This window comes from Myotis lucifugus, unplaced genomic scaffold (assembly GCF_000147115.1).
Source record: "Myotis lucifugus unplaced genomic scaffold, Myoluc2.0 scaffold_1, whole genome shotgun sequence".
In the NCBI taxonomy this organism is placed as follows: Eukaryota; Metazoa; Chordata; class Mammalia; order Chiroptera; family Vespertilionidae; genus Myotis; species Myotis lucifugus.
In genome coordinates, this window is record NW_005871049.1 from 13,100,695 (window position 1) to 13,122,754 (window position 22,060).

General features: G+C 45.1%; 1 protein-coding gene across 2 annotated transcripts in view; it reads right to left on the reverse strand.

Annotated features, from left to right (window-relative positions):
• TBC1D9 (TBC1 domain family member 9) overlaps nucleotides 1-22,060 on the reverse strand; it is an 82,928-nt gene that overhangs the window by 41,716 nt on the left and 19,152 nt on the right. For both annotated transcript variants that reach the window (XM_023754599.1, XM_023754601.1), the window contains exon 2: nucleotides 6,874-6,984. In XM_023754599.1, the coding sequence (XP_023610367.1) occupies nucleotides 6,874-6,984 (111 nt within the window). The remainder of the gene's footprint in view (nucleotides 1-6,873; nucleotides 6,985-22,060) is intronic.

Below are 22,060 nucleotides of genomic sequence, written 5' to 3' on the forward strand. Positions count from 1 at the left end.
GCCTTATGTATACGCATATGCTTTGACTCCGCATACCTTCTTCTATAAATGGATCCTGAGGTGATAATTAAGGAAATGGGAAAGATTTTATTCAGAGGATGTTCATTAAAGCTGTTCAAAATGCAGTTAACATTAGTGGAAAACCCCTACATTTCCAACAAGAGCATATCATTTAGTTAAATTATGTTAGATACACAATAAAATATTATATACCTATTGAAATTGACATTATAGAAATATATTATTGGCATGGAAAATTTATACACATATATGGATCCACGTATATCCATATATATGTTCAGAGTGGGGCAAAAGTAGACTTACAGTGGTTTATATGGAAAATAATAGAATAATTGATAAGTAATAATACAAGAATAAACTGTTCTATGTACTCACAACTGTAAACCTACTTTTGTCCCAGCCTGTATGTATAGACACATTTTATATAATACTAGCGGCCCGGTGCACGAAATTCGTGCGGGGGGAGAGGGGGGGGGTCCCTCAGCCCAGCCTGCACCCTCTCCAATCTGGGACATACCTCTCACAATCCAGGACTGCTGGCTCCCAACCACTCACCTGCCTGCCTGCCTGCCCCAAACTGCTTCTGCCTGCCAGCCTGATCACCCCCTAACCACTCCCCTGCCAGCCTGATCGACGCCTAACTGCTCCCCTACTGGCCTGGTCGCCCCCAACTGCACTACCCTGCCGGCCTGGTCGCCCCCAACTGCCCTCCCCTGCAGGCCTGGTCACCCCCAACTGCCCTCCCCTGCAGGCCTGGTCGCCCCCAACTGCCCTCCCCTGCAGGCCTGGTCGCCCCCAACTGCCCTCCCCTGCTGGCCCAGTCACCCCTAACTTCCCTCCCTTGCCAGCCCGGTCGGCCCTAACTGTCCTCCCCTGCCCACCCGATTGCCCCTAACTGCCCTCCCCTGCCGGCTTAGTCGCCCCCAACTGCCCTCCCCTGCAGGCCTGGTCCTCCCCAACTGCCCTCCCCTGCAGGCCTGGGTCCCCCACTCAACTGCCCTCCTCTGCCGGCCCGGTCACCCCTAACTGCCCTCCCCTGCAGGCCTGATCGCCCCCAACTGCCCTACCCTGCAGGCCATCTTGTGTGTTGGAGTGATGGTCAATTTGCATATTACCCTTTTATTAGATAGGACTAGAGTCCTGGTGTGTGAATTCATACACTAGTGGGGTCCCTTTGCCTGGCTTGCGGGATCAGGCCAAAACTGGCTCTCTGACATCCCCCATGGAGTCCCGGATTGCGAGAGGGCACAGGCCAGGCCAAGGGACCCCACTGGTGCACGATCGGGGCCGGAGAGGGACGTGGGAGGTTGGCCAGCCAGGGAGGGACTGCGGGAGGGCTCCAGGGCATGTCCGGCCCGTCTCACTCAGTCCCAATTGGCCGAACCCCAGCACAGCAGCAAGCTAACCTATCGATCTGAGCGTCTGCCCCCTTGTGGTCAGTGCACATCATAGCGAGCAGTTGAGCAGCCTTAGCATATCATTAGCATATTATGCTTTGATTGGTTGAACGGACGACCGGACACTTAGCATATTAGGCTTTTGTTATATAGGATAAAGTCTAAAATGTGATTTGTGATGTGGTATTATTGTTTCTTAATTTTTTATTCTTTTTTGCTTATCTATATTTTCTAAAAACCTTTTTTTAAACTGCTCTTTCAAGAATCCAAGACTAGTTCTTGAGTTCCACTGACCAAGAAAGGATTATCCAATACTGACCAACATGGAATGTGTCTCATGTGGAAGGCAACTAAATTACCTGACATTTTCTCTAGCCACTGTAGAGGAATAGCAGGAGCAGAACCAATTAGCAATCTTTAATTAAACTCTGGGCCTGACCAGCTGCTGTGTAAAAAAGAATATTTAATCCTAAAAACCAGCATGGTGCTGCTTAAAAAGGACTGGCTGGAAGTGGGGTAATCTGAGGACTCGGTCTAAGCTCTGCACTACCTGGCTATGACTAACAATATGAACTTGGGCGATTCACTTTGCTCTGTATCCTATTAAATTATGAGTGTTGAACAAGGTGGTGGCTAATGTCTTACAGTTCTGAAACGAATGACCATCTAGGCCCAGAGGAGGTCCTGGGATGGTAAAGAAGAGGGAAACTAAATTAATGGGCAGCCAAGTCAAGGCACTGTTCAGGGCTGTGTTATCAGTGAGGTGTCCATCAAACACCCTCATCCCATTTCCTATCAGGCCTGTCGGAAGGTCAGATGTATCCAGAGGGAACTGTCAACAGCTCCATCTGTCCTTCTGTTTAGAACTCTCTTCCCCACCTTTCCCAGAGCACCTCTTTAGACAATGTCCTTGGAATGACCTGCATTTCTACATGTCCACATTTTCACTGAGGCTGTATAACACATCTTATTGTTAGAACCTTCTAGTCCTTCTAATGGGGACAGCCAAACGGGTTGCCTTTTACTTAGGTCCATTGAAGGCCAAGGAGGGCAGAGGACTGGGCTCTCTCCTGCCTCTGAGGCATTAATTCCAAAATACCAGCTATTGGGGCAAGACCAGCTGTGTGGCTCCCTGGTGAACCTCGTACCCCAGGTGCAAAATCATCAGTCCACTGACTCTTGAGTGAGAGGCAGAATTGCCAGAGTATAACCAGCTCAACAAAGCAAGCTGGAAAAATTCCTATGGTACAGCTTCCTTTACATGCTTTATGGTGAAAAGTACCATTTACTGCACAAACCACTGAGCGAGAGTTGATGCCCATTGTCTTATCAACCAAAGATAATGTGGCTCCATTTGGGGTAGTAGTGAAAAGAAAGTCACTACACAGGAAGGATTTGGGCTCCCCTTCCCAATTAAAGGTCTCAATGCCAAGGAAATATTAAAAAAAAAATCAATTTCTTCAAACTGATCTAGATACAGACTGTTAGAAGATGATAAAAAGAAGCATAGGAAAATAATGTCTCACCAAATAATGTCTTGCGCACGCGCCCCTCACTGCCACCCCCTTTCTGTGTGGTTCACATTGCCAAGGGCCAAGACCTTATTCTATTGCAGTAAGTTAGACTAGGTCCTCCTCCTGCCCAGTCCCATGGGCTCAGGTCTAAGGAAAATCACATGACTAGGATTTACCACTAGACTACTGCTCTTGCATAGAAAGTGCTCTAGGTGAAGACAATGATTCTAGATGCTCTTTTAACTCAACTGACACCTCTGGAAGGTTCACAAGCCGTGGCGTAGAACAAGGTTTTGGAATCCTCTGTATTCTGCATCTACAGGGCAGTGAATTAGACTCACCCACTTCTTTGCTGAAGCTTCTCTTACAACAATGATTCATGAAATTCAAGAAAATAAAGCTCCCAAGAGACTGTCGCACCAACATTAAAATTACAAACCGAAAGGTCAGCACATCAAAGAGATCTCTAAGATACAGCTTCTGCTCTTAAAATCTTCTCATGAAAGGGAGCCAGCAATTTGGGCGGAAACAGAAATCGATAAGAAAGAACAACTAATGGGTGAATGGGACTTTCACAATGGTTGTCACTTCCGTGGAGTCTGTCCCAGGAAATTCTGGAGCTGTGTCTATGGGCAATCAATAGACACAGAAGCTAAACCTGTTCTATTATGCGCTCATGCAGCTGTGACAGACAGTGCTTACTGGGAAACACGAAAGTACCTCTCTCTGTGGCATAAATTATGCCATCAGCATCTACTGCCTGGTAGTGCTCCTTAGCCTCGGCTTGGCAAATCATTCAGGAATAACTCAGCTATGTAACTCTGGCTCTTCCCCCTCATGGGCATTCAGAGGGTCGGCTTCATAGAACCGCACGTCCCAGAAACAGACAGGAGTAGTAATGCCAGGTGTCAGGGGGAACATGGTTAGGGCTGAGGGGATAGGAGAAGAGGAGCCGCAATCCATGTCTATTATCTAGGAAGGCCAGGAGCTGAGAGTACCCAGGAGAGATGAGAGGAGATCCAGGCTCCAGAGGACCTCAAAGCCTCCAGGCACAAGTGGAAGGCGAGTGAGAATGCGCCAAAGTGTCCTTTCCACACCCTCCATGAGTTGAGTGGGTTCGTGGCTCTGCCTGGTTTTTAATTTCCTTTATTTTTACTTCTTCATTTGCTTGCTACACTGTCTATGTTAACACTATTCTAGATGGTTTGCCAAGTAAATGTGATACTTTCCCAACCAACAGCACAGGTCACTTCCCCTTCTACAGTAGCTACTGAGGGTGAATGAACTGAATGTTCATTGTACTGAATGAACCACCTCTGCCTGGGCTACAGGGTCTGTTTTCTTTGGGGTCCCAGCATCCCTCTGCCTGTACCCTTTATTCTTTCCCTCTCGCTCCAATCCCCATCCTTCACTCCTAGATGGTTTTCTCTATGCCCTGAACCCTGATACCATCCCTTCATTTACCAGAATGCATAATGACTGACATTCCATTGTTCTCAGGCGGTTGTTGGCATCTTAACCAGAGTGACTTTAAAGGAATACAATTGTAATTTCAGGTGCTGTGAAATCCTTGAGGGAGCATTACTAAGGCACTGGAGCCCTCCAGCAGCCTGACACCACCCCCAGATAACTCCCCCTACCTATGGAGAAGGTCAGCCAAGATTCCTGGATTTAGCTGGGAGCCTCACAATCAAATGGTACTTGTTCCCACTGGGCTATAATTGAGTACTTATTCCTGTTCTCAAGAGCAGAGACCGGATCTAATTATCTTTATATATTTACTAGAGGCCAGATGCACTAAATTCATGCAAGAGTAGGCCTTTCTTCCCCGGGCTGCTGGCACTGGCTTCCCTCTGGCCTCCAGCAGGTGCCCAGGAACCGGGCTTCCCCTTGCAGCCCCAGCTTCATCTGGAAGGTCGTCTGGAAAGACGTTGGGAAGGACGTCTGGTCTAATTAGCATGTTATGCTTTTATTATTATAGATATCCCAGCATAGCACTTCCTATCAAGCAGAGATCAATTTATTCATTTTTACTTTTATTTATTTATAATTAAATCTTTATTACTGAAAGTATTACATATGCCCCTCCTTTTCCTCCACTGACCCCTTCTAGCCTGCTCCCACCCCCACCCCAGGCCTTCACCACCCTATTGTCTGTGCCCATAAGTCAAGATCAATTTAAAAATTGAATAAAGTCAACTAAAAGAGCTCCCAATGGCCAAAGCAGAAATGACTGGATCAACAAGATAAAGTAATATTAGAATCCCCCAAAGAACAGACTCTCCATGATTCCATACTGATAAAAATAGTTGAATAAATTAATATTCTTCACTCTTTAAGTGTGGGCTGTGCACAGTGACTTCCTTCCAAAGAGGACAGAATGGAAGAAAAAACTAACCTGAAAGTGGGGAAACCTAAAAAAACACTACTTCAGTCATAAATCAAGTCTATAGTTTGTACCCTTGCTTAGCATGAAGTGATGAAAATATCACTGTATCTGTGATTGTCCTCACGAAAACCCATCCCCCAGCATAAACATAGAAAAACATCAAATTCCATTGAAATAACGTTCTACAATGTACAGTATCCTTCAAAACTGGCAGGATTATAAAAAAACAAGGAAAATCTAAAAAAACTTCCTCAGTCAAGGGGAGCCTAAAGAGATATGACAACTAAATATAAAGTAGTATACTGATGGGCTCCTGGAACAGAAAAGGATATTAGGTGAAAACTAAGGAAATCTAAATAAACTATGGACTTTATTTGTCATAGTGAAAAGATATTGGTTCATTAATTGGAACAAATGTTCCATAGTCAGATGTTAATAATAGGGGAAACTATGTATGTGGAAGGTATATGGGAGTTCACCAAACTATCTGTTGGACTTTTCTAAAATCTAAAACTGTTCTAAAAAAATAAAACCCATTAATAATTTTTAAAAATGAAGTGAAGACAAAAAAAAAAGGAGTGTTCAGTACCCTTCTTTTCCTATGGTTATTTGAAAAGCCACATGCAAACAAAAAATTAAAACAACCTTGGCCACTCTGGATTGGATGTTCTTGTGAGAGATCCAATAGCATAATTGTTTATCGACATTTTAGGCATAGCACATTATTGCAGATTATCAACAGGAGAAATAAAGGATCCCTACTCAGTAGGAAATCCTGTGCTATGATATATAAGCACTAGAGGCCTGGTGCACGACATTCGTGCACTGGGAGTAGGGAGGGGGTCCCTCAGCCTGGCCTGCCCCCTCTCACAGCCCGGGAGCCCTCGATCCTTACCACTCGGCTCACTGCCCCTTAGCACTGCGGTGCAGGCAGGAGAGGCTCCCGCCACCGCTGTGCTCGCCAGCCGTGAACCCAACTTCTGCTGAGGCGCCACTCCCCTGTGGGAGCGCACTGACCACCAGGGGGCAGCTCCTACACTGAGCGTCTGCCCCCGGTGGTCAGTGCGCGTCATAGCAACCAGCCCTTCTGCCCTTCGGTCAATTTGCATATTAGGCTTTTATTATATAGGATCACTGCGCTCCCCAAATATTCTTTCATTTCCCAGCTTCCCCTGAAGTTAGATTGGGGCCATGTGACTGGTTCTAGCCAACGGAGTGACAAAGCAGTGACACTTCTGGACCAAGGAAGTTAAACACAGATGTGTCTCCACCTCCTACTTGACCTTGTAGGTTGACATTGGAGGCTTTGTGCCCCAGGGGGTGTCACTACAGATGGTGGAAGCCACAGGATCCAAACAAGACTTCACCAGAGTGAGAAGGAAACCTTTCTGGTGTTAAGCCATTGAGATTTGGGGGCTCATCTGTTGAAATGGCTACGGTTACCTACCCTAAAACACCAAGTGATTGCATTCCACAAATTAAAGTTCCTTCCCTCTTGACAGGACATTGTTAATCATCATGTTTCTTCATATTTCCAAATACTGCTACTTACCACAGGCGATGGTCCAATAGACCAAAGAGTCTGGGGTCTGATACAGGATTCGGTAGGGAGCCACCCGGGCACTGGAGTCCAACACGACATCAAGGGTACCCACCAGGAGGCCTAAGGGCAGGAAAGAGGGAGAAATGTGTAAGGGTGTCCTTGGTGCATTCCAATTCCGGGGGCAATTGTGGGAATTTTAATTTGACTGTTAACTGAGGTTGCATGATCACTAAGGATGCCTTTGGGATGGAACTGATGGTGCTTGAGGTTGGCAGGGCAAGGCTGAAGGCCCCGCCTCCCTTGGTTGGCCACCGTGGGAAATAAACAGCACAGTGGAGAGCACCAAGCTCAGGACCTGCCCCTGGAAAGCTTCTCATAAAGTTCTGCTGAATCTGAACCACAAGGTTTTCTGAAATTGTCACCACCAGTGTCCTCTTGAGGGTTGGTTCTGACCATAGAATTAACACCTTGACATACATAATACCATTGCAATTCACTTCCTTCTGCTGGCAGTCTGGGGCCATGGAAAGAGCGTTGGATGAGTCAACTAGTGTTCAGAAGAGCTCAGTTCCGGCTCTGACTCCATTACCACCAGCTCTGTGGTGTGGACGGGCCATTTAGCTTCTCGCTGCTTTGACTGCCTCAGTTGTAAAGTGACCGCAATAGCACTTGCCTTCCTGAACCAGGGTTATTAATCAAGAAGCCTAACGGAGGTTAACATGGGGAAGTCCTACAGTTGTCCTTGGTCTTTGTCCAAGGACAGGAATCCATTTAGGTTTACTCCAAACCACAGTGACCAGTAGCTGACCTGAACACACCAGGAAAAACAAACTTTGCCTGAAGTGGAAGCTAATTCACTGGTTTGCTCTGGACCGTATGAAGTACATTAAAAATAAAATCCTTGGAGCCTGCGTAAGTTTCCAAGATTTCCACATAATGCCACACATATGTGCATTTCTGTTTCTCTACTGTGACTCAGATTTGCTGCAAAGACCTCTAATTACTTTTCAATTATCTGCAGGTGGAAAAGTATATTAATAGGAAAAGCAGAAGAGTGCCAGCTAAACTGAACTCCCTAATATGTTGATTAGAAACAGTCCTAGCCGGTTTGGCTCAGTGAGTAGAGCGTCGGCCTGTAGACTGAAGGGTCCCAGGTTCGATTTTGGCCAAGGGCACATGCCCGGGTAGCGGGCTCGGTTCCCAGTGTGGAGCGTGCAGGAGGCAGCTAATCAATGATTCTCTCTCATCATTGATGTTTCTATCTCTCTCTTCCTCTCCCTTCCTCTCTGAAATCAATAAAAATACATTTTTTAAAAAAATAGAAGTGCATCACCCATGATAACTGAATGTTTGTAATCCTTCCTTCTTCCTCAATCAAAAGAAGAAATAAAATGTCCCCAATAGAACTGTCACGTTTGTCAGTTCTAAGAAGCACAAACATCAGTCTGGCATCTGAGAGCTGCAGTCGAGGATCAGCTTACATGAGTCAATGAGCCTCTGACAGAGTGTCCTGGGAGATAAAGATAGTCTGAGGGCAAGTGTAGCTCTCCGGGCAGAGCACTGACAGAGGCAGACCTGATTCTGGAATTCTCCACTCAAGACTCTGCCACTTCCAGCTTTCAACCCCAGCTTCCCTAAGCCTCGGTTTCTCCAGCCTTAATGTCTCACCAGACCTCTATATTGCCTAGGAAGGAAGACCTCTGAAAAAGTCCCAACAACCCACACATCTTGATCACAATAAATGTCCCCAATTAATATCCATCTCCAGAGGCTTCCGGCCAAGATGGTGGTGTAGATAAACAGGTACTCACATCCTCCCACAACCACAACAAACTGCAGAACAACCAGCATTGAGAACTGCCTGAAATGTAGCTGAACAGAAGTCCTATAACTAAGGATACAACGAAGAAGCCCCATCAAGACTGGTAGGAGGGGCAGAGACACAGAACAGGCTGGTCCCGCACCCACGTGTGGTGGATAAAAATCTGGAGGGATATATCGGCTGCAGAGGATCCCCCTTGGGGAGCAAGGGGTTGTAGCCCCACATTAGGCCCCCCAACCCAGAGTTCCATGCCAGGAAGAGAAGTCCCCATAACTTCTAGCTGTAAAAACCAGCAAGGATTGTGGTTGAGTGAGATGGAGAGCTGCTAGAGTCCCAGGGATTCCTCTTAAAGGGCCTGTGCATGGACTTACTCAGACCACTCACTCTGAGCCCCAGCAATGGGGCAGCAGGGACATATGGGGAAGAACTGAGTTGTCTGGCATGAAGGTGAGGCCTGGAGGGGCAGCTTTTTCCCAGACAGAAGTGTTGGCAGAGGCCACTGTTCCTTTGCTGAGCCCTCCCCTCACAGAGCTGGCAGGTGGCTGCCATTTCTGAGTCTCCACTAACCTGGTTAACTGCTATGGTGATTGCCTGAGACCCTGCCACACCCAACTTGCCAGCCCACCCAAGCCATTTCCAGTGGCTTTTCCTCACAAACAGCCTGTCTTGGCTCACCCTTCAGGCTTTTCTAAAATCTCTCAAACAAGTAGCATCTAGCCTAGGTGTATCCACCTCTTACCTTTCACTAAGAGACCCCAGGCCTGCACTATCTGCAGCTGGCCTTGGTTCACAGCTTGGCCTCTCCTAGGGACCTCTAAGCCCAGCACAAGTAGCAGCCATCTACAAATCACTTTATAGCTCATGCTAGGTAGCCCCAGGCAGAACACAGGGAGCTGACCTTAGCCTGCACCTTCCAGGATTTTCAAAATTTCCACATAACGCCACACATATGTGCATTTCTGTTTCTCTACTGTAACTCAAAAATGAGGCCTCAGAGCCAGAGCACCCAGTGGACAGCTTCAGGCCATGTCAAAGCACCACCCAACCTCCTCCACAAGCAACCCATTCAAGGGGCAGACTCAGCGGGCACCAGAGCTCTGCTGAAGCCAGTCCTGCTCTGTGGGGTCAATCCCTGCACAGCAGATCCTCCATGGTGGTGTTCATGGCCAGTCCTCACATTGGCCTGGGGGTAAATACCTCCTATTGACTGCTAACAGCAATTAAGGCTCAACTACAACAGGAGGGTATACACTGCCACTGGGTAAGGGGAACAGCTCGTGTGACCAGGGACTGCCACTGGGCTCTACAGGACACCTACTACGTAAGGCCACTCTACCAAGCCTGGGAGATGTAGCAGCTCTACCTAATACATAGAAACAAACACAGGGAAGCAGCCAAAATGAGGAGACAAGGAAACATGTCCTAAATGAAAGAATAAAACAAAACTCCAGAAAATAAACTAAACAAAATGGAGACAAGCAATCTACCTGAGGCAGAGTTCAAAACACTGATTACAGGGATGCTCAATGAACTCAGGGGAAGAGTAAATGAACTTAGTGAGAACTTCAACAAAGATAGGAAACAAAAATAAAAATAGAAAACATAAAAAATAACCAATCAGAAATAAAGAATATAATAACTGAAGTGAAGAATACATTACAGGGGCCTGGCCAGCGTGGCTCAGTGGTTGAGCGTCAACCTATGAACCAGGAGGTCACCGTTCAATTCCTGGTCAGGGCACATGCCCAGGTTGTGGGCTTGATCCCTAGTAAGGGATGTGCAGGAAGTAGCTGATCAATGATTCTCTCTCATCATTGATGTTTCTCTCTCTCTCCCTTCTTCTCTAAAATCAATAAAAATATATATTTTTAAAAATTTAACATTAAGCCCTAACTGGTTTGGCTCAGTGGATAGAGCTTCGGCCTGAGAACTGAAGGGTCCCAGGTTCGATTCTGGTCAAGGGCATGTACCTTGGTTGCGGGCACATCCCCAGCAGGGGGTGTGCAGGAGGCAGCTGATCAATGTTTCTTTCACATCGATGTTTCTAACTCTCTATCCCTCTCCTTTCTTCTCTGTAAAAAAAATCAATAAAATATATATTTTTTTAAAATTTAACATTAAAAAAAAAGAAGTTACAGACAGCTACTCGAATTAGATGCACATACAAGTAGGACACTTTTGTGAAAATTATTTGAAAACTGGACATCCAAACAAAAGTAATACAGTGGGGCCTTGACTTACGAGTGTCCCGACTAAAGAGTTTTTCGAGATATGAGCTGTCTCTCGGCCGATTTTTTGCTTTGAGTTGCAAGCTAAAATTCGGGTTACGAGCCAGCTTCAGATACCCGACCGCTAGTTGGTGCAGCGAATGTCACAGTGAACGCCACAACATCAGCCCAGCATCACGTGTCTCACTCGTTCACTTTTTGATTTGACATATGAGTAATTTGAGTTACGAGCTCCGTCACGGAACGAATTAAACTCGTAAGTCAAGGCCCCCTGTACTTCGAACTGAGGTAGCAGTCGGCCAGTCAAATCAATAAACACACTTCCACATTAACCCAGATGTTCCCTTTCACTTTGTCACTGACAGTCTTTCCCCTCCATTTGGATTGTTGTGCATGCCCATCAGCTCTCACTTCCCACGGCCTCGGACGACAAACTCCTCATTATCTAATGCCACCTCTTTCTAACCGGATCTCCCTCCAAGTCCTGCTACTGTAAGTAGCTATTGCATTTCTTTAAAATCACTTGCACATTTTGCCTTTTTCTATTTCTTCTCTTTTCTCAAACTATGAGCTCCTTGATGGCATAGTTGAATTAATTCTTTCAGAATCCCAAGCCCTGCACTTTGCTTGGAGCACAGTAAATTCTGAACATATGTTTGATGAATGGAGAAGTTAGCTATTTTTTTAATTACAGTTGGAAGTCAATATTTATTTTATTAGTTTAGATGGTCAGACATATAATTTACAAAGTTCCCCCAATAAGTCCAGTACCCACCTGGCACTGTATGTCATTATTACAATATTATTGACGCTATTCCCTATGCTGTACTTTACATCCCCGGGAATATTCTGTAACTACCAATTTGTAGAAGTTAGGTTTTGTTTTGTTTTTAAATATATTTCAGAGAGGAAGGGAGAGGGAGAGAGAGGGAGACAGAAACATCAATGATGAGAGAGAATCATTGACTGGTTGCCTACTGCCCCCTACTGGGGATCGAGCCCACAACCCAAGCATGTGACCTGGACCGGTATCGAACCTGGGATCCTTCAGTCCGCAGGCCAATCCTCTATCCACTGAACCAAACCAGCTAAGGCAAAGTTAGGTATTTTTTTGAAAACCAAAATAAGTAAGTTATCGCCATGCTAGCTAACCTTTATGCATACAAGCACTCAAGACTTTGGGAAAGAGAAAATACTCCCCCAAGTCCTCTGTATGTACACAACACCAGACTATGGGTAATCTGGTTGAGAGAATCCAAAAAAAGCAGCAATCAGGATTTTCTTAGAAGTTTATTAGTCATACCTCTGAGACGGCTGTCAAAATACTGAACTGTTCATCACTTCCCACACAAAGTGTTGTTTCAGCAGCTGTTCTAGTCAGCCGTTCCGGGTGTTAAACAGTCTTTGATCGTCAGAGATAGACTAATTCAAATGATGTCCCCCAAAAGAACTCTTCTCTGCATCTACCTGTTACATTAGTTAGAGGGCATTTTGCAACATGGAAGTGCTGTTTTCAAGATTCAGAAAACACTCTGCAAAATTGGCACAGTCCGGCTTCCCGCCTGGCTGTAGTCATGTCTCCACTCCTGGGCAGCACTTCCCCGGGGAGGCAGGCATGTGCCAGGAGAGTGCTGTACACACAGGAATGTGCCCAGGACAAAGACCAATTCATCTACTGATGATCCTGGAATAATTTAACGTAAAGTAGACAGAATCCTACAGACCTCTTGACCTCCCTCTGTTCCCTCAGCCTTGTAACCAGTGGGAGATGAGTCCAGATCCACAAAGACCAAGCCATGGTGGTCCAGGGAGTGGGCTTGGCCTGGAAACAATAATAGTACCCACTCAGAGACTGCCAGGTATATGTTAAGCACTATTGTTTAATGAAATAAACAAAACCCAAGAAAAGAATAGAAAATTACAAAATACATTTACCACCACTGTGACTTTAACACTTGGCCTTATGCCCTTCAGATCTGTTTTTTGGGTTGTGTTTTTTTTTTAACGGGGAAAAAAACAACACATAGCAAAGGTCCCCTTGTGCCTCCTCAATCCCATTTCCCTCTCTCTATTCACCATTCTCAAGTTGTTTTGTATCCTTCCCATCCGGGTCCTTATCCTTCTATTGGCTTGTGTATATGTACATAAATATAGATTATATAGATATGCATTTTAAAAATTACATTAATGATAAAGAGTAGATATTGTTCTGCAACCTATTTTTATTACCCAATAACAAGTTTGCAAAATTTACTGAGGCTGTACTTGTAAATCTGAGGAATTCATTTTAAATGTTGTATAATATTTCACTGTACCATAACATCCATTTTTCTTACAAAGGACATCTGGGTTTATCTTCAATTATTTTCTTTGTACCTGATCCTTAAGTGAGTGAACACATTTCTTTAGAGTGGAATGGGTGGGTCAGAGGGTAGGTGCATTTTTAAACCTTATCCTATCTAATAAAGAGGGAATATGCTAATTGACCATCACACCCTCACAAAGATGGTGGCACCCACAGCCAATAAAGAGGGAATATGCTAATTGACTGCTGCGCCCTCACAAGATGGCAGCGCCAAGTCCCTTCAGCCCCGCCTCATCCAGCCAGAGTCCCCCAGTCCCCTCAGCCCCGCCTCATCCAGCCAGAGTCCCCTAGTCCCCTCAGCCACACCGGGGGGCGGCAGGCGCCATGCGCCTTATCCAGCCTCAATCCCCCCGTCCCCTCAACCCCGCAGGGGAAGGCAGTTGGGGTCAGGGGAGGGCAGTTGGAGGTGATAGGGCTGGCAGGGAAGGGCAGTTGGGGATGATCATGCTGGCAGGGGTGCAGTTAGGTGTCAATCAGACTGGCAGGGGAGCAGTTAGGGGGCTATCAGGCTGGCAGGCAGAGTGGTTAGGGGCAATCAGGCAGGCGAGTGGTTAGGAACCAGCAGTCCCAGATTGTGAAAGGGATCCCAGATTAGAGAGGGTGCAGGCTGGGCTGAGGGACGCCCCTCCCCCACCCAGTGCACGAATTTCGTGCACCGGGCCTCTAGTTAGATATGACATAACTGCTCTTCAAAGTGACTGCCAGTTTACATTGTTGCCAGGCGAGTGAGGGAACAGCCGTTTCTCAAAGTCTCCAACACTTAGTAGTATCCAATTTTGTTATTTTTGTCAATCTTAAGGGTGGGAAATGTTATCTATTTATTGTTTAGATTTGCATTTCTCTGATTATCCATGAATTTGAGCATCTATTACCTGCTTACTAACCGATCCAGTATCCTGTTCTGTGAGTTATCTTTCCTATTGTCTTGAGGAAATGTCCTTTCTTTTTTCTCTCTGGCAAATATCTATTTCCCTCAATATCCTCAAGATCACCTATGAGATCCTTGAGAGCAGGCAGGGCCTTTTTAAATCTTGGAATTCCCGAAGCCTACTCTCAGGTTCAGCACATTATGCTGAATATTTACAACATGAGCCACAAAGCTTTCAACTTGATCAACATTGGGAGAAACCAAGAATTATTATACAGAGCTTACTTATTCATCTTTATACCATATTACCAAATAAAGTTCTAGGTAATTGGCCTTAAAAAATTAAAACTGTCTACGAACTTACAATGAATAGCGACCAAGATATGAGAAGGCTGGAAAACCCCATCTTAGAGACTCTGACCAAACTCACATCTGAAACTTCGCACTGTGGGAAATCAACTTCTCTAGTTTCAGAAGCAACTTGTCACTTTTTAATGAATATTGAGATTTGCATTAAGTTGGATCAAAAGCGGAGATATTTAGGGAAAGCCCAAGTCTCTAATCTACTTTTTGGAAGCAGTCCAGCGATTAGCAGTTGTCAATAAACAAGATAATCCAAAGATGAAATGAACCAATTTAAATTCTTTCATCCAACACACAGATCGGTAAACACTAGTTTGCACACTATCCTGGCCAGGGACCGGGTGAGGGACGAGGGAAGCTTCCTGTGTGCACAGCTGTGAAGGGGAACACTGTCATTGCCAGGTGAGGGTCAGCTCCGTCCCCATGAATGCACCTGAGTTCTAGTGATGAATAGTGGTGATGAACAATGTGAGGTACGCACAGGCTCCTGTAGGTGGTGGCTGCTCTCTGTGTAAGGAGTAAGGAGGTGAGGACATGGGAGGTTTGTGGGAGAGGTGCTGGGAGAGGAGATGGGGGCAATGTGTGTTTCGCAGTTTCTCAATCAGAGTGCATGAGGCATTTTCCAGAATGGGCACCACTGGTTACAATGAGGCCGATTCCACAGTGGGAGTCCACCTTCAGTGCAGAATAGATTCGGAGTTTTTTTATTTTCCTAAGGATTGCATAGTCTCCAACCCCTCTAACATATTTCTGTAAAAATCTCAACTGTTATTCAAACCACTGTTGTTGGTTTGAACAGATCATCCATAACACTTCCTCTCCACTCGAATGCTTTCATGACACCACTTCAGGGAGAGGTAGATCATGGCTGCCTTGAAATAGGACAAGCATATCTCTCTCTCTCTCTCTCTCTCTCTCTCTCTCTCTCTCTCTCTCTCTCACACACACACACACACACACACACACACACACACAGAGGGACTTACCTGTCTTTGTGGAAAGATGAATGAATGAGAAGTCTAATAGCAAAGAAAATACATTGCTGGCTAGAATCAGTTTATGTTTGTTTGTTTTTTAGTTTCCAATCTGTGGCAGACATACTTTTGTAAAATAAGGTGCATATGAAACACACACAAAAATATTGATAGGCCCTAGCGAGGTGGCTCAGTTGGTTGGAGCGTCGTCCCACACATCAAAAGGTTGTGGGTTGGATCCCCAGTCAGGGTGCATACACGAGGCAACCGATTGGTGTCTCTCTCCCCCCACTCTCTCTCTTCCTTTCTCCCTCTCTAAAAATCAATAAAACATATGCTCGAGTGAGGATTTAAAAATATGTATTTATTTCCTAGGGACAGTGTTTATTAGGGTCGTGTGTATAGTTTTAAAGAGAACACTCAATTCCATTAATATTTGGGAAGTGAAAAAAATTATTTTCCCAGTACAAATTAAAATAAAACTCAACAAAATCAGTTCTCACTTGAAAGCAAGACATGAACAGGGGAGGCATGAGGTTTTCACTGTCTATCCCAGGGGGCACTGGTTTAAATTGTGGAGAATGTGGACAAGAGGAGTGGGTTACCAACAGGGGGGAGGCTCAAGGGCGCTGGGGGGGGGGGGGGCAGAATGACAGCTCAGGGAGGCGGAGCTCCCCTTCTGTAGCATTTCAAACTACTTGACCACAGGATCTTTGACATTCACGCATCTTCTATAAGACCCAGAAAGTCAGGGCTCAAAAGGAGAGCAAGAAGCCATGGCATTCCTATTTTCTATCCCAAAAGATAAAGCACAGGCTGGGTTATCACGAAGCAAACAGAAGACTGAAATCTGAAGAGCGTTTTGCCTGCCAGGCCTTTGTCATGCAGCCGATTAGTTAGTATGTGCTGCTCAAATCTCCCAGGCACCCGAGAAGGCCAGGCCAGGAGCTGCTCCAGTTCACCCCGCGGCCAGCCTCTTAAAGTCACAGGCACCTCCTCCTGCAAACAGGGAGGGCAGCTGGAATGGATTCTTCCTTCCTTGGGGGCAGTGTCTGAGGAGGAGTCATTAAAATATTTTCTTTCCGCCTTACTTTAGAGCCCAGTTTGGACCAGCTCCATCATTTGCAAGGCCCTGTGCAAAATGAAAATGCAGGTCTTCCTGCTCACAAATGCTTAAGCATTTCAAGAGCCACGGAACATTAAACTAAGTCCGTGGCCTTCTAGGTGCAGGTGCCTGTGTAACAGGACAGGCCGCATACCCAGCAGGCTGACCTTGACCCCAGTGGTGCCACGGGGACTTCATCCCCACAGATAAGCTCATTGTTCTCAGACCTTTGTCAGGGGATTCAAGTCTGCTCTGAAACAGACCAATGGGGACAATGGAGTGAATTTATTAAAAAAAAACACTCCAAGCACCTGTGTGATCCAACTCCTCCAACAAGTCCTCCTCAGGAAGAGGAAGGTAGATGCATTTTTGTTACATTCACTGCTGCTGCCGTTTTTGCGACAGGAAGGTGTATGGCTCAGATCTCGTCTGTACAGGCAGGTCTGAAAACCGGAAACTGACAGCCAGGGCGGGCCAAGGGCAGCCTTGCCAGCAAGGACGGAGGAGTCCTTCCGGCGCTGGTGGGGGCAGCGAAGCCCACCACACTGCTGCAGGGAAACCTGGACGCCCTCGGGCCCCTTCCGTCAGACAGAATTTATAGGAGCCACTCACTGCCCACAGCTGACTGCCAGCCCTTCTAATTCACAGAACCTTCTCCACAATGAAATAATATTGTGAAATAGAAATAATTAAGAACTCCAAATTACATTTAGGAAAGACCTGGAAAGTTTAAGTAAATTATAGGACATCTCTATAATGATACTTAGACATTTAAAATCATGTCTCCAAATAACTGTTTAATGACATGGCAAAATGCAACTAGTATGTTATGTGGGGGGAAAAAGCAAAAAAACCTATAATTTTTGTTTTATATGATCCCAATCTGTCAAAATAAAAGTATAATATATCTATATTATAACCTATGTATTATTTTTAAAGATTAAAAAAATTAACATATCCACGATTGGTGTATCCCAAAATCCAAAATATTAATTTTACTTTCTTCTGTGTTTCCAAAATTTTTTCAAATGAACATTCAATACCTTTATGATGTAAACAAACGTTTTTTCCTTGTTTTCTCAATTACTTCCAATCCTCTATTTTGGGCTTTCTTTACTCAGAGAGAGATCATGCCATCCAGTAAACAGATGGCTACTGTGTTTACAATAAAGCTGCTACTTCATTTCAGATGACCGCAGGTTAGTAATCTTCTGCTAGGACACAGCATGCCAGCTAGGAGGCAGTATCTAAAGAACTGTTATCCTCAAAAACACATCTCAATGGAGAGGGACCGGGCCTTTTAGACATTTTTTTAGGTTCATTTATCCCCTCTGGTATATGAATTGCACCAATGCTACAAATTGATACATATTCAGACACTCAGTCTTATATTATCTAACCCATGTATAGGAACAGGGTGCTAAACAACTAGCGTATCTTGAGTCAGGAAGTTTATAGCCCCCAAATAAACACAACAAATGTGAAATGAATGAAATTAGTTTCACTACTTTCATCACTGAGGTTTGCTACTTTCATCATGAATATTCATTACTTTCACCCCTGGTGTTGCTGTTGGATATACTAGCACTACGGTGTCGGGTGAATTTCCCGCCAAAATATAAGATGGCGCGTTAAAATGCCTATATCTTTTGAAGTATGGGTTCGATTGAAATGAAATATTTGGTAATACGCAGTTACAATCGGCCCGAGTTTACACGTTTCCCGCACTCCACCGCAAATCTATATGAACCGAGTTTAAGACGGCTCCCGAGGAGTAAGCGCAATTCACGCGAGCCGACTTAACTCGTTTCCCGCAACCCAAGTGCTAGTATATAAGCAAGGCTCTATGTGCTTACATCTATGTAAGGAATGTCTGCAAGGACATACATTTAGTTGTTCATAATGGTTAGCTCTGGGGAAGGACATCGATATGGGAGATACCCCTAGGGAAGAGATCAGAGACTCTTTTGACTATTAGCACTGTATTTTTAAAAGTAATTGTTATGCTGTTGGAACTGTATTTTATAAAACTTTGTGCTCTTATAATTATTTATAACAGGCCATGTATTATAAAGTAACAATAAAAAACTAATAAAGGAATAACAAAATATCACAATGAAGATCCTAATATAAGATTTTATAAAAGATGAAACTACGGAATGAATTAGCTCTCATTATTCTGTAACGGGCACTGGCTACCCTAAGAACTGGTCACCCTTAGCACGCTGTGTTTGGGGGTGGCAAGGAGGAATGTCATACTGTGCAAAATAAGGCTGCCTTTCACCAGGGGCTTTAGTCAGAGCAAACACACAGGGCTCACATGTGACCAGTGTGGAGGATGAGGCAGGTCCCGCACCCTCTCAAGGGAATCGGAGCTGAGAAATGCTAAGACAAAAGCCAAGAAGCTAGAGAAGCAGACGCTGAAAGGATTCCACGAAAAGGGATGTAGCAAGCAAGCCAGATTATGCAGAAGCAGCAACACCGAGGTAAAGAATAAAGCAGAGGGTGAGAAAGCCAGTTATGAGCAAGAAGAGAAGTGGGCAGAAATCTGGAGGGTGGACAAGCGACCACCTGACCCCGGGGAGCTGAGCGGGGAGGAGAGGGGAGGAGGCACTTCCCTGGACTGTCTTGCTTTGCAGGCCTAGTTCTGATTCCTATGGATCTTGGACACAATACCAAGTACTTGAGGGAACCTGAGTCTCTGTTCCTTGCAACCAAAAGCACCCAGTTAGCATCCTAACTAACCCCCTTCACTGCACCTAAGAGGGACTCTGAGTAAACACCCTCTTCTGTAGGACATCGAGAAGCGTTACATAACAAACTATTGAGGCATTAACAACAATTTAATAAGATGCTTTCTACTGCATCGGAATATTCCAGAATAGATATAGTGACTACAGAACTGTAATTAAAACAATCATGCTATTTACAGGGGAGAGATACCATGGCAGCCAGGCTGGCTTACTAGGAGTCTTGTCTGACCTTGTACCACTTTGAGAGCTTGAAACGCCCCTTGCATTCTCTCCAGAAGAATTACAGTTCTAGCTCAGCCCTAAGTCGCCCGGATCAGGTGAAGGGGTATTTCACAGAGACCTTTCAGTTTGCAATAGATCACTGAAGGTCCAAATGAAGCCTTTAAAGAGAAAACTGAGCTGGGAGGACCTGAAAATAAAGAGAACTCATGGCACCATCCAATGGGGGACACCAAACAAGAAGCCAAAGATGGTTTGACTGCAAAATGAGGTGCTCGGTGGCAGGTAAGGCCCTTATGCCCTTATTTTGTCAAGTCGTCTATGATACCGTTATGGTTCTCAATATATGTAAATAACCTGCAAATGTAGATGAGTCCCTTATGGAATACATTAGATCCCATTGAGATTTCCTAAGAAACAGTTCAGCTTGGCTGGTGTGGCTCAGTGGTTGAGCATCTGCCTGTGAACCAGGAGATGACGGTTCGATTGTAGGTCAGGGCACATGACTGAGTTTGGGCTTGATCCTCAGTAGGGGGCATGCAGGAGGCAGCCAATCAATGATTCTCTCTCATCACTGATGTTCCTATCTCTCCCTTCCTCTCTGAAATCAATAAAATATATTTGTTTAAAAAAAGAAATAGTTCAGGGATGGCCTAGAAATAGCTTATAAACTATTCTGAAAAATACCAATGATGGGTGGGGAAAAAAGGTCACTGGCAATAACAAAAGCAGTATGCTGGGTTAGGGGCCATTTCTTTGCAAAGCGACTTCAAAATCATTTCCAAGAAACTGTTCTCTTTTTTCATGCTAAGAACGATGCTGTGCACAACAGACACAGAGCAGGACGACTACCAACTCTGACAGCAGCAACGTCACTGACTCAGACCCTCAATTAGAGACTCATGAACAAAGATGAAATATGGGGCAAATTATTCTTATTGTTTTATTAACAAATGGAAGCCATTAAAATAATGAAGGTCTTATTATAATTCTTGCACCTTGAATTACATCTTCTATACCTCACTCCTTCATCTCTAAGGAGAATAACATGTACACAAACATGTATATACACACATAGGCACAGATCCATATAACAACACACCAGGCTCATTTATACTGAGGGTACAGTGGTGGGGGCTCTAAAAAACAATCAAACCTCATATTTCGGTTTCTTTCTTTGAATTTGATGAAACACAACGCTGAAACAACAACAAATAGATTACACAAAATAAATATCTTTAAACTTTCTAAAAAGATAATCACATGCAAGAATTCCCTTTCTGCCAATGTTTCACAACCAATATTCCCTTTGAATAAACATCAAAGTTTCGCTCTCTCCCTCAGATTCTACCAGGCCACCCAAACAATGTATGTGTTGTCTGGCTCCAGAAAACAGACAGCTGCCCCAACTTTCCTTTCTGTAAATTGTATTAAGGATGGGGGGAGGGGTGAAGAAAAAAGCCCAAGTTGTTTTTAATTTTCCAGTTACAAATGAACAATATTTAAGATGCCTCTGCAAACCTCACAGGCCATCCTGTTCCACAGCTACGACATAAAGGATCCGAGAGAGACCATGGTTTTTCCTTCATGGCTAATTCACCCTCCTTATCGGCTTACACAGGACTCCCCTTTTCCCGTGTGACAATGTCTCATTAACGGCTATCAAATCAATTTCCCGGCAGCATGTCAGCTGTCAAGGAAGATGCTGGGCACAGAGGCCGAGGCAGCTACTCCCTTCCCAACAGGCTTGGGCAGCGCCTGGCACCTCACCTAGCACCTGCTGGCTCCAGAGCCAGGGAACTGGGAAATCTAGAACGTGGATCAGGAAAACAGATCCTTCCCACAGCTCAGCAGGGCGTGAAGGACAGGCGATTGAGAGGTGCGTGCTGCAGACACTCAGGGTTTCCACTGGGTGCCACACCGTGCGGTCCAGGAGAGAGACAAGAAATCGGGGCTCCAGAGGTTCCCAGGGGCCCACCCCGTCTTCTCTGCATCTATTGGCCACCACTTCCCAGGAGAAGCCCCCAAATGTGGCTGCATACAGATTCCTCAGCCCTTGAGGCAGCTGAGCGGGACCTTACCCCGTGGGTCCTGCAAATGCTACATTTTCAAGGTGTGCTGATGTGAAAATGGGCAGAAAGCTCCGCATTAGACTAAACTAAGCGCAAAAAGCTTTTCAAATAGTAGCACGTTACCAAGTTTCTATACATTCCACTTCAATGCAGACTCACAACATTCAGATGACAGTACGTTGCTTTCCCAGGTGACATATAAATGTTTTACTTTATGTACATGAAATACAGATATTTTTTCTTTTTCTTATAAGAAAACAATACAACTGACTATGTGCAGTGGGCGGTGACTCGTGTGGCATGTGCCCGACCTTTGCTTGTCTGTGCTAGTTCTCAGAAATTTTTCATTAGGATCGCAAAACCCCCTCTTTGTAAAAGTCTGAGGGTCTCTGATCCTTACTCCTCACTCCCCTGACAGGACCCCAAG